Genomic DNA, 25,556 nt, shown 5'->3' with positions numbered 1-25,556 from the left:
TTATAATTTGTAAAATAAAAAAAATTAAAAAATAAAGTTTGTTCTATTCGAGGATTGAACACGCTGTATACATGGTTAAAGTTACCGGTAAGTTACCATTGCGTAACAGTTTGATTTGAACGCAAAATGGGTATTTAAGGATTATAGTTATGGTGACCAGACGTACTTTTTTTCGTAGGACAATACTCATTTTTGACGTGTGTCATAGTGTCCTTAACAATAGTGTGAAGTACATAATATTGTACTCTTTTTTTTAAAATTATTATGGGCTAATACTTTTTTATGTGTTTTTACTATTTTTATAATTTAATTATTAATTTATATTTTATGCTTCGACCTAAAGCATTCTTATTGGTTGCTAGCACGATTTAAGATATATTAATAGATATATAATTTTACACTTGGTATTTTTATCTTTAAAAAATAATTTATACTTCAGTTTAAGTTTACTTTAAATTCTTCAATATCAAAGTATTTTCATCATAAAAACACACACTAAATGAGTTGACATTATAATTTCAAATAATTGATTTTTATAATTGATAATAATAAATATAAATATAATAAATAAAATAAATAAAGTAATCAGATGAAAAAAAAAACAATTTTTATTGAAGGAGATTACCTATGGAAATATGGGTAAAACGGGTAGAATAGTATACACATTGGGCATTTACGACAGAGAAGGAGCTAACTGCTAAGTTTTAAAATGTACTTTTTTTAAATTTATATATCTGGTCACCATAATTATAGTATAAATAGAAAATTTCAATTAGTTATAACTTTGAAAGTAAGTTCGTGCCCCAAATTCTGATTTCACCATCATTTTTTTCGTTAAAAATATAAGGTCCCCAAAAATATTACCAATAAAAGGGGCGTCTCGTAAAGTAGAATTTGTTTGAAGATTGTTACATTCGTTATCGGTGATACCTTTTTAAAGGACATTCTAACTCAAAAAAATCAATAGTTATTTTAGTACCATAATAAATAGAATAGAATTAAACTAAGACAATGACACAAATAAAATTCGTTTACGACTATTTGTTCGCTAGTTACGAGTTACGGTAATTTTGACATAGTTCGTGACGTCACGGATTCGTTCGCCGCGGCGACAGCCTTATATAATACCAGGCTATAGACACTGTCTGATATTTGCCAAACCTGGTGTCTCTGGCCTTGAACACGGTCTCCAGTGGGCGTGACATACATTATCACTTAATAAATAATATCAATATTATCACAGAGAAATTTATTTTGTTATAATTTTTTATTTATTTATTTAACAATAAACCAGTGTCAAATAACAATATTACAGTAGCACTTATTCATTTTACTAAGATTTATTAAAATACATAGTAAATAATAGTATAATAATAATTAACATATTAAATAATTTGTTTCCGTTTTTATAATATCGTAACAAATAGGGATACACATTACAAACTTCTAATCAGATTACTGATACGGTTAACTTGTAGAGTCCAATACTTCATACCGTAGGGATACAGTAAACCGATCAGCTAGTTGAGTGCCGCTTATATATTGTTCTGTGATAATATACAGCAATTTTTATCAATTTTTGGTTTACCAACTTAAAATAACTGCTGATGAACTTATTGTTTCTCGAATGAACTAACTAATCAAATGTATTTAAGAGTATCTCATTCCTATAATCTTCTCATTCGTATAATTATATTACATTCTGGTTTAATATTTTAGAAGAAAATAACATTTAAATAAATTATATTACGAATTTTCCATATATTTACTGCAGTTTGCAGTATACGTGTCAACGTGTGCAATAATAGTTTGACGATCATGACATCATGTACCTAAAGATTTTTTACGTCTAAACTGGCTATTTTAGTTTTAACTTGTAGCTAACTACTCGTAGCTTACTAGAAGTGAGTAAGGGCTCGCATAATATTATTATCTAGCTGTACTCTTATGAGTTATGACAGTGATGAATTATAATTTATAATATAATTGTTATTATATTAAACCAAAATGTGTTATAATTATACAAATGGGAAGATTATGAGTTACTCTTGAATACATTTGGTTAGTTCATTCGAAAAAAATAAGTTCATTAGCAGTTATTTTACGTTAAATCAAAAATGGATAAATATTGCCGTGTATTATATTATGGCCGCCGCTGTGTCTAATGGATCCGTGACGTCACGCGCAATGTCAAAATTCACCGTAACCAGCGAACGAATTGACTCAAATGAATTTTAGTGGTATTGTTTTATTTCGTCGTAATATGTTCAATAATTTAAGCCAAAGAAAAAATGTTGAGTTGGATGATCCTTTAAAGTATACGATTGCATACGATTTTACCTAATTTTTAATTTTACACGATTGTGTACGAAGTATTAAAGTACATTACAACACTACATTTTTTTTGTTTATTGGTGTGTTATTGTAGTCAACATATGACTCGTTTTGGTAAAATTTCGAAATTAAAAAAATGATTATTCAACGAGATAATGAAAATTAATGAATAGCCGTGTGACGTTATAGAGCCGATGACTGAGCAGCCACCTGTTTTACGTGTTAAAGTAGTTCGATTTACACGATTTTAATAACTTAAAAGTTAAAATAGGATTTTAAAATTTATTTTTTATAATACTAATTATATTTATATGCTTAAGACGATGGTGTGATTTAAAATTGAATATATATCTTGTTGCATACATATTATAAATGATAATTTAGTAAAATGATTGAGTTTACGACTCGTAAAAAAAGGATTTAAATGTCCAGTAATAATTTGTAATGTATTACACAACACACGCTACATATGTGGCGTACGGTCACTAAAAACAAATAATTATTGTTAGTATTACAAAAATAATAGTGGTAAAAAATGGTAAATGCACAAATAAAATAATAAATAATGACGGCCACATTTACGAATTATATATAAAAAAAATATAATAATATTAGTGTCGTATAATTATTTTAGATGTTTCTATATTAAAAAACTTTTGTATCATAAATTGTTCTCTATTTTGAATATTGATGTGTTAAAATGGTTGTAACATATATTTTGAATCACTCTGTATATATATATATATATATAATATAACAATTTTGAATTGCTATGCTAGAACGCAGCGCGATGATATCGTACAGCTAATTGTAGTAGTCTCGATAAAAAATGTAGTCTTGGGTGGTAGTCACGAAAATAGCCGTTGTCTCGTATAACAAGAAAGTAGGTACCAAAACCGCTGATGGTTCTATAAGAAAAATTTAAAAAATATTATATTTAAGAATTGAAATATTGTTGTATTAATATAGACACTTTTGCACGTGAAAGATATGTCGCCGTTCCGACTTCTATGACGTCAAACGCATATTTTTAAACGCCTGTATCTCATTGGATAATAATAAGTGAGACCCGCACCATATTTCTTAAATAATGACATACTTTAAGTCTAAGCAAACTTGTTTTAGTGTTGTGATGTCAGCGCACTATTTGTTTTCTCTCTTTGACCCACGTGTCACATGGCAAATTTTACGTTCAAAATAATGACTATAATCATATTAATTTCTTAAATTAGAGTGAAATGACCTCTTATAAAATTTAAAGTTAAGAACACATAGTATTTTAAAATTATAAATTGTTTATACATCTTAAAAACTCATAACTTGCGGGTTTAAAATTTAAATATACTAATAAAACACTTATGAGATGCCCTAGGGCCTAGATAATGATTCAATTTTATAAGAAGTCATTTCAGTCTAACTTGAGAAATTAATATGGTTATATTATTATAATCATTATTGAAAACTTAAAATTTGCTATGTTGCGCGACGCACATGGATTAGAGAGAGGTTACAAATACTACACAGATATTCTCTTAAGAGGCCGTTGAGGTAAAAATGAAACGTATACAACGCTCAAGAGATGGCGTTGAATTCCATCTCGCCGCCATCGCGGTAAGCAGTAACCATGCCCATCATGTACGCGACGGGGTTCGCGTATTGTAATCGCGAAGGACTAAAACTTCGGGAGAGGTACACTATTATTTCACAGACGGTCGTTCTAGACGTTTCGCGTCATTACATGTCGTTGCGTAAAATGTCGCCCATGAATTCTATATCGTGCGCTAGCTCGCAAGTCGCAAATCTTATTAAAGCTCCTGTTTGCTTAAAAATATTAACCAATAAATTAAGCATACAAATTATTACCAATTTTCATACCAGTATATACCATACGACTACACGAGTGAACTAAAAATAATTTATAAATATTTTGCGTTTTTTTATAATCATTAGGCTTTTATTAATTATGTTTATTATTAATGATATTAGATGTATCATGTATGATGTCAAATATATCGGACATAACAACATCTTGTTATTACTTATTTCCAATACATAGAGTATTTTCTTGCTTTCAAAAGCAACTTTCATTTGTCATTTGTATTATATATTATTAGCTGTCCCAAAGTAAAAAAAAAAAAGTAAAGTAGCCTATGTCCTCTCTCAGTATGTAAACTATCTATGCTCCAAATTTAATTTAAATCGGTTCTGTAGTTTCGGAGCCTATTCAATACAAACAATCAAATCTTTCCTCTTTATAATATTATATACATAGTATAGATTAAAAAAATGTTAATTAAATTATTTTTTATTTTTTTAATTATGTACAAATAACAAATTACAATTATCGAAAATGTTAAATGCAGATTGTAGCTATACTTCTAAATATGTTAAAGAAGTGTTACTGTTACATAGATAAATGTTATGGTTAAATAATGAATAATGTATTTAGTTGGTACGGGGCTTTTTTACCAAATACCGAAAGTAGAACGACCAATATTGCGAAAAAATTGTAAGACACAGTCAGAAGATAGAATTTCTACGTGACCTATCATAATTATTAGAAAATAACTATAATGAATAAGTCTAGTTGTAATTTCGAAATGAAAGACAATATTTCAGTTCGAAAAGCTACGTATGATAAAAGAAGACAATCGTATCCGAGTTCTTTAAATGATGCAATACGTTAGTTAGAGAATATGATAAATGATAATTGTTGAACTTTGTTAAAAGAAAATTATGTTCATGTATCATGTTTCGACTGACGAAAATTTAGTTTGTCTTACAAATAAAGACAATTTGGAGTTTTTGATGAATTGTTCAGAGCTATTCACAGATGGTACATTCAATACGCGCCTATAAACTTTATACTATACACTGTTATAAAAATTGATTTTTTGCATCAGTTGTTTACTTTTTTTTATCAAATAAATCCAAAGAACCATACCAAGCTATGTGGCTATTTCTCACAGAGTTATTCGACTTGGACTAGACATTAAAATCAGAGCTCATATTCCCGAAATCCGAAATTAATGAGTGACAGATTTCATTTAGGGCAAGCTTAGTGACTTAAAATATGTACAATACAATAGGTAATTTAAAATAGATTGTTTGTAGACTCCTAATAAGAATTAGGGAATAAATAAATAAATAAATAAATAAATAAATAGCAATATAATTAAATTATAATAAAATTCTTTAACAATATTTGTTTTAATATATAAAATAAAATATAGGTAACTAATATAAATAATTGATTTTAAATATATTTTACTAAAAAGGTATAACTATTAAATTTAATATTTAAATTTTAGATAAAACAAGAAAAAGTATTAAGAATTGTTTATAACGAAAGTTTTCTTTGCTCTTACATATCTTCCATTTCCTGAAGTCGAGGATGGTTTTCTTGAACTAATAATAATAATAACAACGAATAACTAACTTTTCGTGTCCAAATGAAAAGTATAGCCACATTTGAATTATATAATTATATTATAGATAGCCATAGTCACAACAGTCTCGTATAATAGGAAATTACCATTTTAATAGTCTTAGATAGTTAGTTAACAACCAACAGGATAGTTATATTGTCAAAAAACAAGGTAGTCTCGTATAACAGAAAAGTGCCAAAACACAAATGCAGACAAAGTCGATTATGCAATCAGTTAATAATGGGGGTTTAAAAAAAATGGCAAAAAAAAACTTAAATAGAATTTTAAATATTATAAAGGCGTATGGAGTATAAAATCCATAAAAATTTAAACTAGTATTTAAAAGTAGTAGCCAGTAGGTTATAGATGTTAGGGAATTCAAATTTAGGTATTTTAAAATAATTTATAGACGATTTTATTAATTTATTAATTATTTTATTACTATACATTTAGTTATTAATTATTAAACCAAATTAAAAACTTACGATTTTATTTATTTACTAATTATATTACTATTATTTAGTTATTCTCATTAGTCATTACTCATTAGGTATATTTTATTATTTTATATTGATTGTTATAGAAGTGTTTATATATTGAACTAGATATTTATTAGGTATATGGTAAAATTTTATGGTGAAATTTGTTAAACCATTTACAAACGTAAGCAATTGTGCTCTACCCCACCAACACTATGTATACTGCGGTGTTTACTAGTTGCGGTCAACCAACTAAAAGGTTACTTACTAATTGCGGTCACTGTTTGCGCTTTTATAATAATTAGTGGGATAAAAGTACAAAAATAAATAAAAATTTCTTAAATATATTGTATTTTTATATTTCAAAAACAACTGTAATCGACTTCAGTTTAAGTTTAGTAATATAAATTTATAATTATCATATCGTCTTTTATGAAATAACTACTGTGACGGTTGATAATCATTTAAGATTAATATACAGTATATTATATAGTATAAACATAGATTGTTTAGTCTATGGTATAAACTCACATAACATGGTATTTACTAGCTCTAAAGTAATATAAAAGCATGGAACTTTTACATACAAAAAACAAAAACAATCTCCAGATTGGACTACTTAAAAACCGTGGACTTCAAATTTCAAATTAATTTTTTTAGGTATACTCATTATAATATTATATTAATTAATACTAATATATAATTTAAATTCTAAATTTTTTAACTCATTTTATTATCACTGTAAAAGTTTAGTCTTTGCTGTTACCGCCACTTAGATATTACATACAACTGCAGTGACCGCAATTGTTATATGTTTTTAATTTAAAAATCATCCATAACCGCAAATAGTATGGAGCCGTATACTGTATAGGTATCGAAAACCGAATGTTCGTATCGATAACTTTTAAACGATAAAATACGGGGTTAAGTAAGTTCCCACACGAAATATAGCAGGTAAGCGGGTACATATGTAAGTTCCCTCACGAAAAAAAAATACACCCGTACGTAAGTTCACACGCGGAAAAAAATTATACCAAACACAAACTTTATTGAGACTTAGGTATGACAACTTAAACGAAATTGGTGTAGTTAAAATTTGTTTTGTTTTTGTATTGCATAAAAAAAAACCAATTCAATTCTTTTAGGTATAAAATAATAATAATAATAGAAGAAAATCAAATTTTATTTGGTTTAACGCGAAAGCTCAAACACTTCACATAGTCATAGTGTCATACTGTGTATAATTATTTTTAAGTTATAATCTGATAATTTCTTCTTCCACACATTATTAATAATAAATAATAATAATAGAAAAAATCACATTTTGTTTGATCTAATAACAATTTACAATATAGTCATACTGTGTTAACAAAAATATGCCAATATGTATTTTCACACGTGGCGATATAATGTAATGGATTACATTCTATCTTCAATTATCTTCAATTATCTAAATAAATAATTCTTGTAAAAGAAAAGCAGTAGACAGCGTTGTTGAAAAACCTTCAAAAATTATCAGACGAGAACTTACACAACATGAAAATGAAGGTAATTTGTTAATGTCTGATATTAAACTTATTTCCAGAAATGTACAAAATGTTAGAGCCAGTTGTTATCCTAAAATACCAAAGTCAAGAAAAGAAGTTCATAATAATTTGAGTTCAATTAATGTAGAAACAAATAGAGGTGAAGATTTTATTTTTGATAATGACAGTTTGAATGAGATAACAATATTTTCATGTGATACTAATATTGAATTTTTGAAAAAACTGGAAATAGTTTACATGGATGACACTTTTAATTATTGTGATAAACATTTTACTCAACTATATACAGTTCATGGTTTAAAAAATAGTATTTATATTCCATTAATGTTTTGCGTTTTACCGGATAAAACATTGAAAACATATATTGAATTATTAAAAAAAATGAATGCAGTTGGAATAAATCCAAATAAATTTGTCTTAGACTTTGAGATATCAATGCACTAAGCAATAAATATTATATATCCTACAGCACAAATATGGGGATGCCGTTTCCATTTGGGCCAAGCTTGGTACCAGAAAATTCAAAGCTTAGGGTTTGCACAAAACTTTGATTTTGCAAATGATGAATTAGGAAAGTGGCTGGTACATTTATTTGGTTTACCATTTCTTAATCCAATAGAAGTTGGAGATTGTTTTGTAGATAGTTTCATGGCTGAAAAACCAAAAAATAATAAAATTAATGAATTTTGCGATTATTTAGTAACTCATTACATCGAGGATACCAGTACGTTTCCCCCTAGTATTTGGGCTAATGCTAGTTCGGGTACAATCCTTACTACAAATGTTTGCAAAAGTTTCCATTCTGAATTAAATTCAAATTTTTATCATCATCATCCTAATATATTCAAAATAATAGAAGTTTTAAAAATGTTTCAAACAAATACATATATAAATATAAGAACATCAGATTTAAATAGACCTCAAAAAATAAGTAAAAAAACAAAAGAAAAACAAAACTATATAAACAATAAAATATCAGATTATAACTTAAAAAAAATTACATAGTATGACTATGTGAAATGTTTGAACTTTCGCAATGAACAAAATAAAATTTGATTTTTTCTATTATTATTTTTATTTTATACATATACAAATATTATATATATTATATTATTAATTGTTATTATATATTATACGGACTAGATTCAATTAAAAATTGAACTGGACTTTTTTTTATGCAATACAAAAACAAAACAAATTTTAACCACACCAACTACGTTTAAGTTGTCAGTCCTAAGTCTGAATAAAGTGGGAAGGAAGTTTGTGTTTGGCAAGGCTGAGTATTAACAAATTAAAAGTTAAAATTATAAACAATTTATATAAACATTATTATGTGTCTGAAATTTTTTATTTTGAAAATTAGAAAATTTTAACTTTAAATTAAATTAAGTTACTTTTCTTTGCCCAGCCTTGATGTTTGGTATAATTTTTTTTCGTGTGGGAACTTACGTATGCATATCCAGGGATAATTTTTACTTGCTATATCTCGTGTGGGAACTTACATTCGCCCTAAAATACATGCCATTGATATAAATACATAATACTGCAGAGCAGTACAATAAATATTGTGTTTGTATCATTATGTTCGTTTTTTCTTATCGTTTATTTGTGTTTTTTGTATGTGGTTTTTCAGTGAATTTCATAAAAATCTATAGTACTCAACACGTGTCACTACCTCCCTCCAACGGACGGCGATTGTATTAAAATTATATATAGACAAATGAATGTTTATAGAAAATTTATAATAATATTGTTATTATTAATTGTACTTGGAATGAAAAAGGAGTATACAAAGGATACAAAATAAGCTAATTACAATATTCAAATTTGAAATTCCTATCAGAGTTATCACCCACGTTAACAACTATTGTATTCAAATTTGACATCTTCTCTAAGTTCTAGCACTAATCGTAATTTAAGAACTAATATAATATCTTCACAATATATTTAGAAAAGTACGTTTTTAAATTTCAATTTTAGAATAACATGAAATAAAATAAGTATACGGTTTATTTCAGCGATGAACGGTAGCGGTATTTAACACAAATGTATTTTGTACGGGCAACGAAGTGCACGAGGATAGCTAGTATATAATATATAAATATACACATAATATAATCAATGACCAATGTATATTGTACGTTTATCGTATTTGATCATATTTTAAGCCGTTATCGTACTTACTTTTTTTGTCGATTAACCAAAATAACATTTAACGGGACAATATTTTATAAACAAATGAAAAAAAAATATTTCCTAAAAAATTTAATTAAATTTCCTGAAAGATTAATTAAATTTTCTTATGTACTAATCTTAGATGTTATATAATTATTTCCATAACCCATAGACTTTACCAAACTTTTATTGCAGCGAAGTCAATCAAAATTGTTTATCCTTTTCCACTAAAATTAATTATTTTACTATTATATTTAGCACTAAATACCTAAATACTTTGTTATATTTATGAGTATAATATACCAACCTCTAGAGGCTCCTAAAGGGTGTCATACAGCAATACAAATCAGTATAGTCATATACAAATTAGTAAAGCCAATTGGATCAATAGGTAAACAATAACTATTTCATTTGTTATTCCAGAACTTTAGAATGAAGTTTGATTAGTGCTTATTTTGATTGATAACGATAAGTTTAGTGTTGTTCAAGTATATTGTTAGTGGATTGTATTACAATATTTTTTTTGAATATAAGAATTTAATAAGTTTCTATATCAAACAATTTATTTTTTACATGCTGAAGACAAATGACATTTATAATGCAGTTTGTTACACACAAAAATTATTTAAACATTTAGATCCAGTAAACAGGAAAAATTCGATTTTATAAATATGCAGATGATAATAAATAATAATATTAATTATTATTAATATTATCGATAGTACGAGCATCATTAAGCCGCTCACATTGATAGTACAAAACTACACTACAAAAACAATAAATGATTTTTTAACATACTTTACATATCAGTAAAATAAAGTAAAAACATTATCTCGATGACAAATGTATATTTTTTTAATAAAACACCTAGATTATAGCGTATGGTATTGGGTTCAATATCAACCACTGCTCCAAACTATACTTATCTTATATTTTTTCTTAATTTAATTTCTGAAAATTTATTAATTTACTAATTGCTGCTTGTGATATGTTATTTATCGGGTTTATAGTAGTTATTGCTATATTTATTGTTATTGCTATATGAGCATTACCTCCGATTAACTAACACATGATTTATGAAATGGCCTTATAAATTTTGTATTTTTATCATACGTGGTCTATCGTGTATATTATTAAATATACTATAATTCTACATTTATATTCATATTATTTTATATTAATATTAATATTTTCTTATTGAGTATAAGAAGTATAGAAACATGTTTGGTGACGTAGTGTTTATATAAAAAAAATACCTACAATTATATTTATTGTATTTTCCCATGGAAATTACATGTTAAGAAGGTCTGTTATTTATTTTACAAGTTTTATGAATAATTAAATACGAGGACATAACCGAGATTCGACCAAGTATAAAATAGAATGTTTTATGAGAAAATATTTAGTTTATTAAAATGTTTTTTCCAGAGCAGTATATTAAAAATGATGGCCTGCAACGGGAAAATGCCGAGAATATCTCTAATACATATATACAAAGAATGGTTTGGAAATCTAATGAAATAGTCTTAGACTTAGGATGTGGGCCAGGGGATGTAACCTCAGATATTCTTTATCCTTTATTAATGAATAATATTGATCATTTGGTTAGTTGTTTTTAATATTTTTTATAAATAAATTAAATTTAATATTTATATTCATATTTTTTTTTTAGATTGGTGTTGATAAATCAGTAGAAATGGTAGAATATGCTAAAAAAACATATGAACGCTCTAAGATGGGTTTCGAAGTTTTGGATATTGAAAATACCAACGACTGCTCTTTTTATTCACACAAATTTAACAAAATATTTTCATTTTTTTGTTTACATCGAGTTAGTAATAAAGCTGATTCCTTAAGTAATATGCATTTAATGTTGAAAAGTGGTGGGGAAATGTTGATTAACTTTTTGTTAATCGATCCATTGGTTGAATTGTATACATGTATGGACATAGAATGGCAAAAATATATTAAAGTGAGTATTTATATTTTAATTTTTTTTGGGGGGGTTTATTTCAATTAATATGATATAACTTATCATTATATATATAATTATTTATTAAGGTATTTATACAGTGTTTTATGTATCTACTTAGACAAGTTGAAGTCCCTTGGATCTTGGTTCTATTAAAATAAATACAGTAGAACCTCGATTAACCGTCAGTCTTGGGACCAGAGCTTTGACGGATAATCGAAAAGACGGTTAAGCGAGCAACAAACATTTTTTTAAACATACATACATATTATTGATTATTTTTTTTTTAGTAATTATGATTATTAATTCATATAAAGAGACTAAAAACGCAAACGGTCAAACAAACGAACACACGTGTAATATAATATGTCTAATTGACTTTTCAAAAACAAAATGCTATCACTATCGCAATTAACTGTTTTTATCTCACCCATAAAATATATATATACATATGTACCTATCGCTTATCTAGTAGATATTGCCGGAAAGTTTCGGATTATATATTATTTATAACTTACTTATACACAAGGTGATAAGATTTTACTACAACGCGTAAGTATTATAGTCCGTGCAAGTGTAGCCTGACGGTTAACCAAGAAAGACGGTTAATCGGGGGACGGATAATCGAGGTTCTACTGTATATTAATATAAAATGTTAAAACAAATTGTTATTGGTTTGTATTTTTTTTATTAAATATATATAATTAGGACTGGATAGAACTTGTGACTTACCGAATATTACTTGGTAGCCTGGCCTATATATTGATAGTTTAAGACGTTTAACTGTTTAAGTAATAAACTTTATTGTTTTTACCCATTTTAATAGGTTTTGTTTTAGTAAAATTTCTATAACTTAGCGGTTCAGTACTTACCATAACTAGAGCTGCATATAATTATTAAAATATCCACCTATACAATTATATCATTTTATTAAATAATATTTGTTAAAATAAACTTATAAAAAATTATTAACAGGATATAAAACAATCGTTAAATAATTCACAAGATGAAATTAGAGACATTTTTATCAAGGCCGGATTTCGGATTATTAATTTAGAATCAAGTGTCAAAAAATATACATTTTCAGACCTATCATCATATTTAAGTAACTTTAATAATTTTTTTTTTAAATTATTTTATAAGGTTTAATAACAATGATTTTTTTAACTATTAACAATTTATTATTTACTCCTAATACTTTATTATTGAAGCTTTAAATCAAATTTTAAGCCTAATTGCATGCACTAAAAATCACTTAAATATATACATGAAACTAAACTAATTATTCTTCTCAGAATATTCAAATATTAAAAAATTGTTTTAATTAAAAACTTATAAATATAAACAAAAAAATTATGTCAATTTATTTTTTTAATTTATCAATAAAATCTAAAATCTTGAATTCAAATTTTTATGAATAAAGAATAAATACATTTTTTTTGTTTATGCATTTAATTTTATGATATGCTTTTATAATATAGAATGTTAATAATTATTTACCTTCATTGATAATTTTTTATAACTTATCTAATAACCCTGAGTCAGCTATATGTTATTCCAAAAATATATTGTTATTAATTATCTATCATACTAACATTTGCTTATAATCAAGGCTGTGAATTTAATGCACTTGAAAACTATTAAATATGCATACATTTATGCACTAAAAATTGACAAAATATGATAAATAATATGCTCTAAAAATTCTTAAAATATGCTCTTATTTTTCAAAAATATGCAAAAAAAAATTATTAAAATTTAACTTATATTCTAATTTTTTATTAATTTTAGTTTAAATATTTGTAATATTACAAATTGGTATTCTTGCATGTGTATATGACTTATTGGGCTTGACTAGTCTTGATATTCGTCGTATACAAGATCTATAAAAATGATATGCTTAGAATAGAATATGTTTCTACTTAAAATTATATATTTTATTATACCTTTAAAGTAGCTTTGATTTTTGTCATCCGTTATATACGACTTGATACCATTAAATTAATTTAATTTTGACTTCAAGAGTTCATTAGTCAATAATACACGTTAAATATCCAATTAAAAATATAAAAGTACGAAAAAAAGCATTTATACAAAAAAATCGTTAAAACACGAATTTATATGCCCTAACCCATAAAATATGCAAAATAAGATTTAGTATTTGAACTATAAATAAGTCAAATCAAATTTTGGCCGAATCCATTTTTTTATACAAATACCATGCAAATGCATTAAATTCACAGCCTTGCTTATGACTTTATATAACTTACTGCTTCATTAAATTTGGAGGGCTATTATAATTTGCATGTTTGTATGCTCCCTGAGAAATATAAAAGTGGAAGGGGATGTATACAATCAATTTTTTTTTTTGGAGAGAGGGATGGGGCTACGATTGATTTTGAGTGGGCTTAGTCCACACAAGCCCCCTAAAATTGCGCTTATGGTTATCTATCGGTTAAATTTGATTTTTGTAACAAATTTACCTGTTCAGAATGTCCTGTTCCATTCACTATTAAAATCTTATAATTGTAACAATATAATAATATACCTAATAATGGGCGCTTTTCTGTTATAATAGTATTAAACTTTGATAACAAACTTAGTTGGAACAAAAGAGATTAACAATTTTTTATCCAACTAAGTTTGGTTTTATTTGTACCTTGTTTATTTATGTGCTTTATAGATACCATTAAATCAGTTGACTATGTGTACACTTTATTGCCACGACACTTATATGACAGATACTTCGTGCATATTAAAGAAAAAATATGTGAAACACAAGCATTGGAAATATGTCCAATTACAGGAAGAGCAACTTTATCATATACTCCTATTACTGTACATGCAATTAAAGATTAAACTTTTATACTGGGATATTAAATATTGTAATACTTGTGGTTACTTTATAACTGGACTTTATTAAGAAATTATAGTAATAAAATAAAATTTCTTTATTTACCTACGTTAAGAGTACTTTTTTGGGACAGTTTTTTAAAAAAATCAGTGACAGTGCGTGCACTAAAGATACTCCTGCTATTACCGTTCATAAAAACCATGTTCCGCCATTGATTAGGTTAGAGAATCGTCATAATGAACGAAAAGAAAATTGGTCGTTGCCAAGAAATATTGTTAATGTACATTAACTTTTTTACATTTAACTAAATATGAGAAATATAAAAATTTAATATCATCACTTCCTTAATTTTATTAAAGGACCATCCAACTGAAAATTTTTTCTTTGGCTTAAATTATAGTAGATACTATAAAAAAATAATACCACTAAAATTCGTTCGTTCACTGGTTACTGTGGATTTTGACATTGTTCGTTACGTCACGAATTCGGTAAAATTATCCATTTTTGGTTTAACGTAAAATAACTTCTAATGAACTTATTGTTTTTTGAATGAACTAATCAAATGTATTTAAGAATTTACTAGACCATCCATTGTCTCTGGCGGCACACGAAATAGATCACACTCTTGACACCATATTGTCGCAATAACGTGTGAGTTCCTACGTGACCAAACAATTTAAATCGTTTCTTTCATCAGTGATTAATAGGGATTATTGGTTTTTATTTACGGCTCTCTGCGTGCGACAACTTTACCGTTATTTATTTAATAAAATAATAAAATATACAATAAATTATGATGTGTGAGCATATCATTACATATATATATATATATAATAATTTAGTAAACGACGGATATGTCCACGATTCACTCCAAAACTATTTATACTGATGTTAAATGGTCAAAACATGCAACGTTGGGCTGGATACATAGGCGCCGACTCCACGGGGGCAAAGGGGGCGATCGCCCCCGTGCATTGATTTAATGGGGGCAAAAGTATTATTTCGCCCCCGTTGTGTACAACAATAATAATTTGGTTAAAATACCAGATTATGACATGAAAATATTCATCAGAACGACAGAACATCGACGACTGTATATTTGTATATTACCTAAATAATATGATCATCGATAATGGTTATAAACACTATAGATCGCTCACTATTATTTGGTTTTATATTTGGTCTAAAAATACATCTGTTATTTCAATTTTTCTCGGAATATAGAGACGGAATTGATTTTATTACATAAAATTAAAATAATATACATGCATAATATTTTATTTTACACCCTAGAGGAAAATTAAAAGATGGTTACCGGACAATCCGGTAATTACTCCTCTTGATCAGCAAATTGCAGTATACTACAGAATTTTTTTTCGCTTAATAAAGGAAGAGGAGGTTGCCCCCGCTCTAATATCTAAAAGTCGGCGTCTATGGCTGGATAGTTATGTAAAGAAAATCGAAAAAATATAAACATATAATATATATATTACCGCCAATGATAATATATATAAAATAAACAGAGTGTCCAATGATGATTTACCCATTGCGGTATCTCCTGAAATAAAGGAGATATCATAATTCTAGTTGTTTTTTAAAAGATTCACAAAAACAAATACATTGTATTAGATTGTATATCATTATATATTCATTATTTCGTTAAGTATTGCATTTTTTAATTTTTTTTCTTCATAATATTTTGTATTATGCTTTTCTCAAACTGAATGAAATTTTTATTTTTCTCACCCTTTTATTTAATAGTAAAACGTAAAACCATTATCAAATTTTGATTTTCAAATGGCAACCTACATTTAAAATGTACTAAATTAATAGGGCTGTTTTTTTATGAATTTTAACATTATAATCATTATTTTTCATTTAATCGTTAATGAATTACAGCTGTTCAAAGTTGGGTTGTTTGAGGTTTTTAGGTGTTCATCCGATTTTGGTTTTGTTTTCAGATATAAGTATTTATTTCTCCAATTTCAGATTCACTTTTAATTATCAGTATTGATCACCAATGGTTGAAAATATTCAACTACTTTACCATACGGTTATTTTTTTGAATAAATACATACTTTGCAAAATTTTCTCTTACGTTGATTAATTAAGAATTAGGTGTGCAATAAACATGTAATTTAGAGGTATTTAATATTAGGTAAGTAGGTACCTAATAATACTATATTTTTGATTCATCGATGTTCAGCACCCTTCTCCCTTGTCAGAATGAAATTTTCTAAAAATTACTACATCTATTTATTTATTTTTTGCTAATATATTCTTTTATAAATGTTGACCTATATAATACATACAATATTGAATAATGTATATATTTAATATAGAATAATATTGCGGAGCACAAGAGAACGATAACTGACACTACCAGGGACTTTATTGACACATATTTACATCAAATGAAAAAAGAAGGTATAGACAATACAACGTTTACTGGTTAGTAATATAATATTTCTAATTGTATAATTAATTTTTAGTATTAAAGTATACGTTTGACTTAAAGTATTATAATCTATAAATATAATTGCTCAAGTACATTTAAATAGTATAGTCTTTTTTCATAATCTGTGATTTAAAATCTACGGCATTTAAGTAAAACTTATTAAACCGAAATTATAATATTATACATGCTTGGAATTTCATAAAACAAATAAGAGTAATAATATAATATAATATATTCGATATTATTAATTATTAAAGTTCAATCTATTCTGGATAATTAAAAATAAGCATCTTTTTAAAAAAAATCGTTGAAAAAAGCAAAAAAAGTACTTTCAAATTTCATAATTGAACGTGTTATATCATGACATATATTTCTATATCACTCTGCAATATTTTAAATCAATCCATATAAATAAGTATATGTTTTAAGTGTCGACCCCTGTATTACGCAATTAATTGCTATAAGTAGCTATATTTTTCATCGTTTTGAATATTTCCTCTATCTTCGGGTTCGATTTTGTCTGTAGTAGAAGCATTTGCATATTGGCATTTGTTTTGTCTATATTTATTTTGTTATAGTACTAAAATAAAAATAAATCAAATATATTTATAATTTGATGATATAAATAAACTATTATGAATCAACTTTATGGTTATAAATATGATAGTTTTTTCTTTCGTATTCAATGGTGTCCAAAAATAATAACTTCATTGTATTTTGGATTGTTTTTTTATAAAACGGTTGATCCTGTCGGAAGTTTCTTTTTCCGTTTCATATAAATACCTTATATATTCTTCCAGCTTCGTCGTATGTACAATATGTGAACCGAGGATAAAAAAATAAATGATTAATATTAAAATAAGTTTTATTATAAATTATAAATACTGGACAATAATATTTTTAATTCATATATAATATTCAATATAATATATTTTTAAAAACATTATCCTTAAAATGTATCATTGTGCTTTTTATGGACACTATCGAAAGTAAATTTGTTACTTTTCACGAGCACAATCAAAGTTTCGTCTTCTGTTGAGGAAATTAAACATTTGCTATTCTTTGATGTTGACGCAGGATGTCTTGACACGATAGCAATCCGAGCAGATACGTGAAACATGAGTAGGAAAACACAAAATATTATATCTATACCTTATAGTCTATACTATATATCAGGGGTGGCCAACATGACTATGTACGCGAGCCACATATATTAATGCAATTATATGAAGAGCTAAATTATCTAATCTGTACTTTTATACCACAAAAATAATAAAGATAGCTAACATCCGATGAACATATCAAATTATGAAATATGAAATTATAAAATAATAATAATAAAAACATTTTTTTTTTATTTTAAATGTTTGCAAAAAAAATTAAAATTTTGGTTTTTGTAAATAAGACCGCGAGCCTGCTATAGAGTATAGGTAAACTATAGATTTGACGCCAAGGCTAGACGCAGCAGAGAAATAAAATCATATCAGTGTGACCATTACATATTATTAATTTTGAGTGTGCTTACACTTCGATACAGTAATTTATTTAACGCAGTAACTTTTTCGTCACAGTATTGTACTTATATTGCCTATTTGTTACGCCGCGCAATGCGCGTAATGCGTATGTTTATCACGAGAAAAAAAGTTTTTTATAAACCAGGAAAGTGGCTTTGCTATACAGAGCATATTTTAAATGTATGTCGTCATTGAGTATAAGTCACTGTCTTAATGGACGTGTCAGATTAAATTTTAATAAAAAAATGATATTGTATCAAAAATTATTTTGAGCGAATAGCTGATCCATTATAATATAACTAATGTGTAGGTTACAGCAAAAAGTTGGTATTTATATTTTGAAAATTGTTTGTGGAAAACGCTAGCATTTTTACCGCGCTGGTTAGTGGTTACGCGAAATATAGAAATTAGTTAGGAGAATGAGCGGAAAATGACTGAATGGGCAACAGCGGTCGCATTAACTGTAGTCGAAGATATCATACAGCCAGTTACTACTGCGGCCATAATAGCTGTTGATGTGTCAACGTCGTCGTTCTCATCAAACTTTCCATTATGTTCATTCACAATAAGCGCTTTTTGATGGACGACTTTTTGTTAGCAGCCAAAGGCCGATCTGCTTCAAGAAGTACATGGTATCATTGTATCAAACATGTGTCCCGCATGTACGGGTGGAAGTTATTTTCGAAATTAGAAAAAATATTAAAAATCAATGATTAATGAAATTAAAATGGTGAAACGTCAGTATTTTTAGTAAAATGAACTCTAAAAAATGGTTATCTTCAATTTTTTTTAAATAATTAAATAAAAAAAATACATTTCTTAACTGTTTTATCAAATCATTAAAATAACAAATTTAAACATGAAAAATTCGTATCATATTGATAGGACAATTTCCCATCATATATTTATAAAAGCATATTCTAATATGTAACAAATGTAGAAAATAAATGGGTTAACATAAAAAGAAAAATTCAAATTATTATTTTGAAAGCACTAAGAGACCTTTTTTACAATATATCCATATGGATTGTTATTTATTCAGCATAGGTACCAAATTCCAGTAGCTTATAATGAATTAATTATTTGAATATTACGCCGTGGTGTAACATATATGTTAATTATCTACTCACTAACCTTATAACCGATTAAAGTAAATCATTATTGAAACAAAGATAATTCTGAAAATTTAGACTTTATCTGGTGGATAGTTTTTTGGTATCCCACACGTACGAAGAGCGATTAATAACAGAATGACTGTAACGAAACATACAAAATACCAAAACATTAATAACAGAGACATGATATTATTATTATCGTTTAATTAGTGCTAGGACAGGTAAGAACTAAGAATAATGATACAAGACAAACCACGGGTTTATATATTGGTCCGGCAATTCATCTATAAAACAATGTTAAAATTTATGCAACTCAATAGTGCATTAGTGCTCTTATTGTCGGGTCCCACTATGGTTGCGTGCTCTAGTAGCAATTTATATTTTAATAATTTAAAACTCTGTAGTGACCTCAGGTATTCACACTACGCACTTAAAATAAACTTATATGTGAACGCTGGTTGGTCGTGCGTTGAATTGAGGAGTTCGGGATAAAGGTGATTAATTAATTAATTAATTTAATAGCAGCTTTTGTTAAATAGATAAGTTGTTTATTAATAAATAAAATAACGAGTGTTTTAATGTACTTTTAGTAAATTTGTGGACAGAGGGAAATAACTCAGCCCAAGAAATTAGTTAATTTAGTACTTTGGGATCTGGACTCAGATACGTGATACGTCACGCGGCCCCCCTACGGCCTCCGAATTTACCTAACCAGTATAATCTGACATCATTTCTATAAAAAAAATTGTTTTTCTTGGTTTGTTATGGCCTTTATCATGATACGTGCACGTCTTAAAAGTATTTATTAGAATATAATTAGTCTATTATTTTTTTTTACTCGACAATCAATCATCGAAAAAATATGTTTATGTGACTCATTATAGTACTTGGCTGCTAAACAGTCCCATCAGAGCGGGACCCGACAATAAGAGCTTCACATCTGAAGATAGTTGCCATACCTATTAATCTAAGACCGTTGTTAAAACCTTGATTTCTTAATGGTTTTGTAAAACCTTCAAGAACACAATGCTCGCCTCCTATAATTGAAATTAATGAATATTGTTTTATACGAATAAATAAAGAGTGCAGCACATCATAATGTGATTACTAATTATTATATTATATTATTTAGTTAAAAGTTCGGTCTTATAAAACTTTCTTGAAATATCCAGCTTAAACCAAACTTGCCAGTTTGTTAACGCACTATCCAAAATTAACTCATGAATAAAGGCTCCAGCTTATTCTGAAAGAATCATTGTTTCCATAAGTAGTTTGACCAAAGTATATCCTTTGACAGGGCCACGGGAAGCAAACACAGCTATAGGTTGCGAATAATTATCTGCCAGTGGCAGAAATAACAAAACAAGATCATGATTAGCTAGGTCATAGTAGCTTTTGGTTATTCAGTACAAAGTTCATTCTCTTTCCAAAATCCATTAGTCCAGAATATGAAAGTGAACGCGATTTTACTCTAAACAGTCCTAGCCTCTAGTTTCTCTCGTACACTTATTATTTCGTAAATTACAATTAATCTGTATCTTTGCATTGCATTTTTAGACTCAAGTATTTTCTTGAAAAGTTCAAAAAGAATATTATCAAAACCACAAGATGGGTTAATAGTAGATTATTAAATAATTTCTTATAGTTCTCACGCAAGGCAATAGCGTAATATTATTATTGCGCACAAAATAATATTCCGATGGTGATTTTATATGAAGTACCTAACAAACACATAACCACTATTCAGTTATCTAAATATCTAATGCCACAAGAATTTTTATTCTTTTAAGCAGCTAAGATTTCACGAACTAATAATTTGTGTCTGTGTTATGAAATTGTTTGTAATGTAGACTCCATAATTTCTTATTTTTTTTTTTTAATGTTCAACAATTGATTCAAGCTGATCAATTTTTTTCACCAAAATTGTTATAGTTCGTTGTTTTAAATAGTTGCGTTTTTGAAGAATTTTTATATCTTCTTTTTTACTGGGGGTAACTTTCAAGGATATTCTCTTTGTCTCTTTAAAGGTTTGGATTTTCTTCTATATCTTTTATTGCTAACTGATTAACCAATTTGCACGATTTACAATTTATTAACCATGTATATAATACAAACAATGAAATACTAAAATAATAATAATAGTATATAAGTACAATATAATATACACTATACAATAAAATCAATTTTTCGTTTGTTTTTTTGCAAACCGGTCAATTTTATTATTTATGTCTAATTCTATATTTTTATGCACATGCAATAATGCCAGTCCAGTCAATCTACAGTTATTACTCATTATCTTTATCTAAACAGTAATGGTTATCCATAGATAATAATTATTATCTTTGTGCTGATTAGTTTTTCTCTGACTTTTAGATCATTATTATTGTGTTGGCAATGAGAGTATTTTTTTTTTTTTTAAATAACATTTATTTGAAAATTTACCATCTATACTATATGCATAATGAATAAATTTGAGGGAGGGATGACAGTGATGGGTCGGTGAAAAGGGGAGCTCACAGTAGAGCCACCTTTACATGAAACTTAAATTTTATATATTTATTGTATTGAGAAGATCTCTGGACCAATTTCGATTTAGCTACCGGGTGGGGTTGCCAGGAAGAGATTTAGAGTGAAGTTGAGAGATGAGTTGGTTTTGGTGTCCTTGCATTTTGAAGTGGAGTCTTTGGTAGAACGTGGCTGCTATCTGGTTGATGGATTGAACTTTGAGGTCATCATGTAGAGTGACGTTTGTGACGAACCAGGGGGCTTTGGTGACCATACGGAGGCAGATGGATTGGAATTCTTGAATTGTCCTGAGATTTGAGGGTTTGGCAGTGCCCCAAAGGGCAATTCCGTAGGACCAGATTGGTTGAAGAAGACTTTTTTGTATAGAAGTAATCGATTATATACGTTTATATTAGATTTTAGGAGAGGTCTGATGAGGTGTAAGCGAGAGTTGAGTTGTTTTCTTTTATATTTGAGATGGGGACCCCAGGTGAGTCTCCTGTCAAGTAGAGGTATTTAGCTTCCCTGGAGTGGGGGATTGGTGAGTTGTTGAATGAGACTTCAGGGCAGTCCTTTGGTCATAGGGTGAAAGTTATGTGAGTAGATTTAAGTTCGTTCACTTTAATTTTCTAGGTGTTACACCATTTTAAGAGCATGTTGAGATGGTTTTGGGGAAGGTGAGTACAGATAAGTAGTTCGGGGCATGAAGCTAAGATAGCTGTGTCGTCAGCATAAGTGCACATGAGGGTGTTTTCGGTGGTTAGAATGTCCGCTGTGAATAGGATGTACAAGAATGATGCGATGTCACTTCCTTGACAGACGCTAGCGAGTATGTCGTGAGAGCCGGAGAGAGTGGAATCTATTTTAACACTAAAGGTCCTGTTTTCGATGTAGGACCTAACTAGGAGATAGTATGGCGCAGGGAACATTTGTACAGTAGGTCGGAGTGCCAGACTGAGTCGAAAGCTTGCGCGACGTCTAGGAATACTGCAGAATAGTATTTTTTTGTTTCGAGAGAGGTCACAGTTAAATCAACAACACGATGAAGTTGGTGAAAAGTGGAGTGTTTAGGGCGAAAACCAAATTAGAATTCAGGTAGCGCATTTTCTTGATTACATATTGAAAGTAGTCTCTTGAGGAATAGTTTTTCAAGGATTTTTCCAAGAATTGGTAGAAGGCTAATTGGCCTATATGAGTCCGCTTTATCAGGTGGCTTGCTGGGTTTAAGGACTGGAATAATAATTGCTGACTTCCAGGTGGAGGGAAAGTATGATAGACGAAGGGTGTAATTGAAAATATAGGTAAGTTGAATGATAGTTTTAGCCGGGTTATTTTTGATAATTATATTGCCAATTTGATCATGGTCTGATGATTTGTTGGTCTTGAGAGTTTTGATAATTGAAGATATCTTGAATGGAGTGGTAGGTAGGGCCAAAGGAAGTGGTGCAGCGATAAATTTGTTCACTTGGTTTAGATGAGAGATGTCCAGGATGATAGAGTGCGGTTTGAAAACGTTGGAGAAATGTTGGGCTAATAGTTCAGCCTTATCTTGAGCAGAGACAGCGAGGTTGGCGTTTTGATGTTGAAGAGGAAGTAAGATTGTTTTATGTCTGAGTAGGGATTTGGTTTTTATCCATAAGGAACCATTATTTGGTGATAGTGAAGATAAGTGAGATTCGTATAGATCAGCTTTGTGTTTCTTGAGGAGTTTTTTGAGTTTATTTGAAAGAGAGTTGTAAATATGCCGATCGTCTGGATAGTGGGAGTGCTGCCATTTGTTACGGGCGCGACGTTTTTCAATAATGAGTCGACTTATTTCCAGAGTTAAATGATTAAAGTTTTTAGAACTAGAAATAATTATTAAATAAGTGAATTATTTTTTACAAGAAGAATGTTGTCTGTAAGAGTATTGATTGCTATATCGACGTCTTCTATGGTTTTTAATTTGATGTTGAGGTGAGTGTTGTTTGATAAGATTTTACGGAATTTGGACCAATTTATATGATTTGAGGTTGGCTTGCTCGGAGTTTGTGTGTTGATTTGCAGTTGAACTGAAGTGTGGTCTGAAGTAGGATCATTTAGGTTTGTTTATTTGAGTTTTGAGATGGTTTGGCAAGCTTGTCAGAAAGAAGTCAAGAATATCCGGATGTCTGTTGGCATGCGAAGGCCAATATGTAAGAGCACCTGGGGAGAGAATTTTGGCGTGTGAGGAGAATACGACCCTGAGAAGGGAACGGCCTCTTGTGTTAATGTATCTGGAGCCCCAGTTTAGGTGCTTGGCGTTGAAGTCAGCTCCAATGACGAATGTGCTGTTGAGGAAGAATATGAGGGATAATAATTCATTCTCAGGAAATTGGCATCCTTGGGGAGGTAAGCAGAGGCAAACAAGATTGGGATAGAGTTTAGAACAATGGAAAAAGCAATTACTTGTAGTTTTTCAGAGGTATGAGGGAGGAACGGAGAATGGGGTATTGTATTCGAGATAAGTAGAGCTACACCACCGTTGGCGGAGCCGTCAGGGTGATCTGCTCTGAGAGCTTAGTAGCCCTATATATTAAGGAAGTTTTTGTGGGTGAGATGAGTTTCTGATATCATGGCGATATCGATTCTATTTTCATTTAAGGTATATTTAAGTTCATTGATGTTGTTCGCATTCCACAATAAGATTAAGAGTGGGTTACTAGGATTGTTAGCGGTGTCCATCATTGAGTAGGAGTTTTTCGATAACGGTCGTGAGGAGAGAGATAAGTGGGTTGATTAATGATTTTAGATCATTGAATGAGGAGAGTTCGACGACGAGGTTATTCTCAGGCGGTTGGTCCGATTTCGCCCAACTAGGTGAGTGAGTTGCTGCGTGTTGTTGAAATAAATTTAAATTGGGAAGAGGTGGAAAATGTTGAGACGATGTGATGTTTTCAACGTGTTTTGAATTGGTATGGTCAGTGTGAATGTGTTTGGCTCTAGAGTTTAGATATGAATTTAGAAAAAGTTTTCTTTGTTTAAGGATATCCTTGTGGGACTGACAACCCCTGTAGTTCGCTGGATGGGAGCCACCACAGAGAGCGCATTTGGCTGGTTCATCTCGAGATTTTTGGCACTCTGAAGAGATGTGGGTATCCCACAGCGAACGCATCTAGGGGTGTGGTTGTAGTATCCCCGAGTGTGACCGTAGGAC

The 25,556-nt window shown here is 28.7% G+C and overlaps 1 protein-coding gene across 2 annotated transcripts; it reads left to right on the top strand.

Annotated features, from left to right (window-relative positions):
• The first annotated feature begins 2,212 nt into the window (after positions 1–2,212).
• Positions 2,213–14,844, top strand: LOC113553367 (juvenile hormone acid O-methyltransferase-like). Of its 2 annotated transcripts, XM_026956673.1 has the most exons (5): positions 2,213–2,240; positions 11,392–11,567; positions 11,636–11,935; positions 12,911–13,040; positions 14,619–14,844. In XM_026956673.1, exons 1-5 carry the CDS (start codon positions 2,228–2,230, stop codon positions 14,792–14,794), a joined length of 795 nt encoding a protein of 264 aa, XP_026812474.1. In that variant the 5' UTR covers positions 2,213–2,227; the 3' UTR covers positions 14,795–14,844. The 2 variants fall into 2 exon arrangements, with proteins under 2 accessions (XP_026812474.1, XP_026812473.1); XM_026956672.1 differs by lacking the exon at positions 2,213–2,240 and having other exon boundaries at positions 11,379–11,567.
• Positions 14,845–25,556: the final 10,712 nt, after the last annotated feature.

Source organism: Rhopalosiphum maidis, chromosome 2 (genome assembly GCF_003676215.2).
Source record: "Rhopalosiphum maidis isolate BTI-1 chromosome 2, ASM367621v3, whole genome shotgun sequence".
In the NCBI taxonomy this organism is placed as follows: Eukaryota; Metazoa; Arthropoda; class Insecta; order Hemiptera; family Aphididae; genus Rhopalosiphum; species Rhopalosiphum maidis.
The sequence above is the reverse complement of the archived record's forward strand: the minus strand, read 5'-3'. Positions and strand labels throughout refer to the sequence as shown.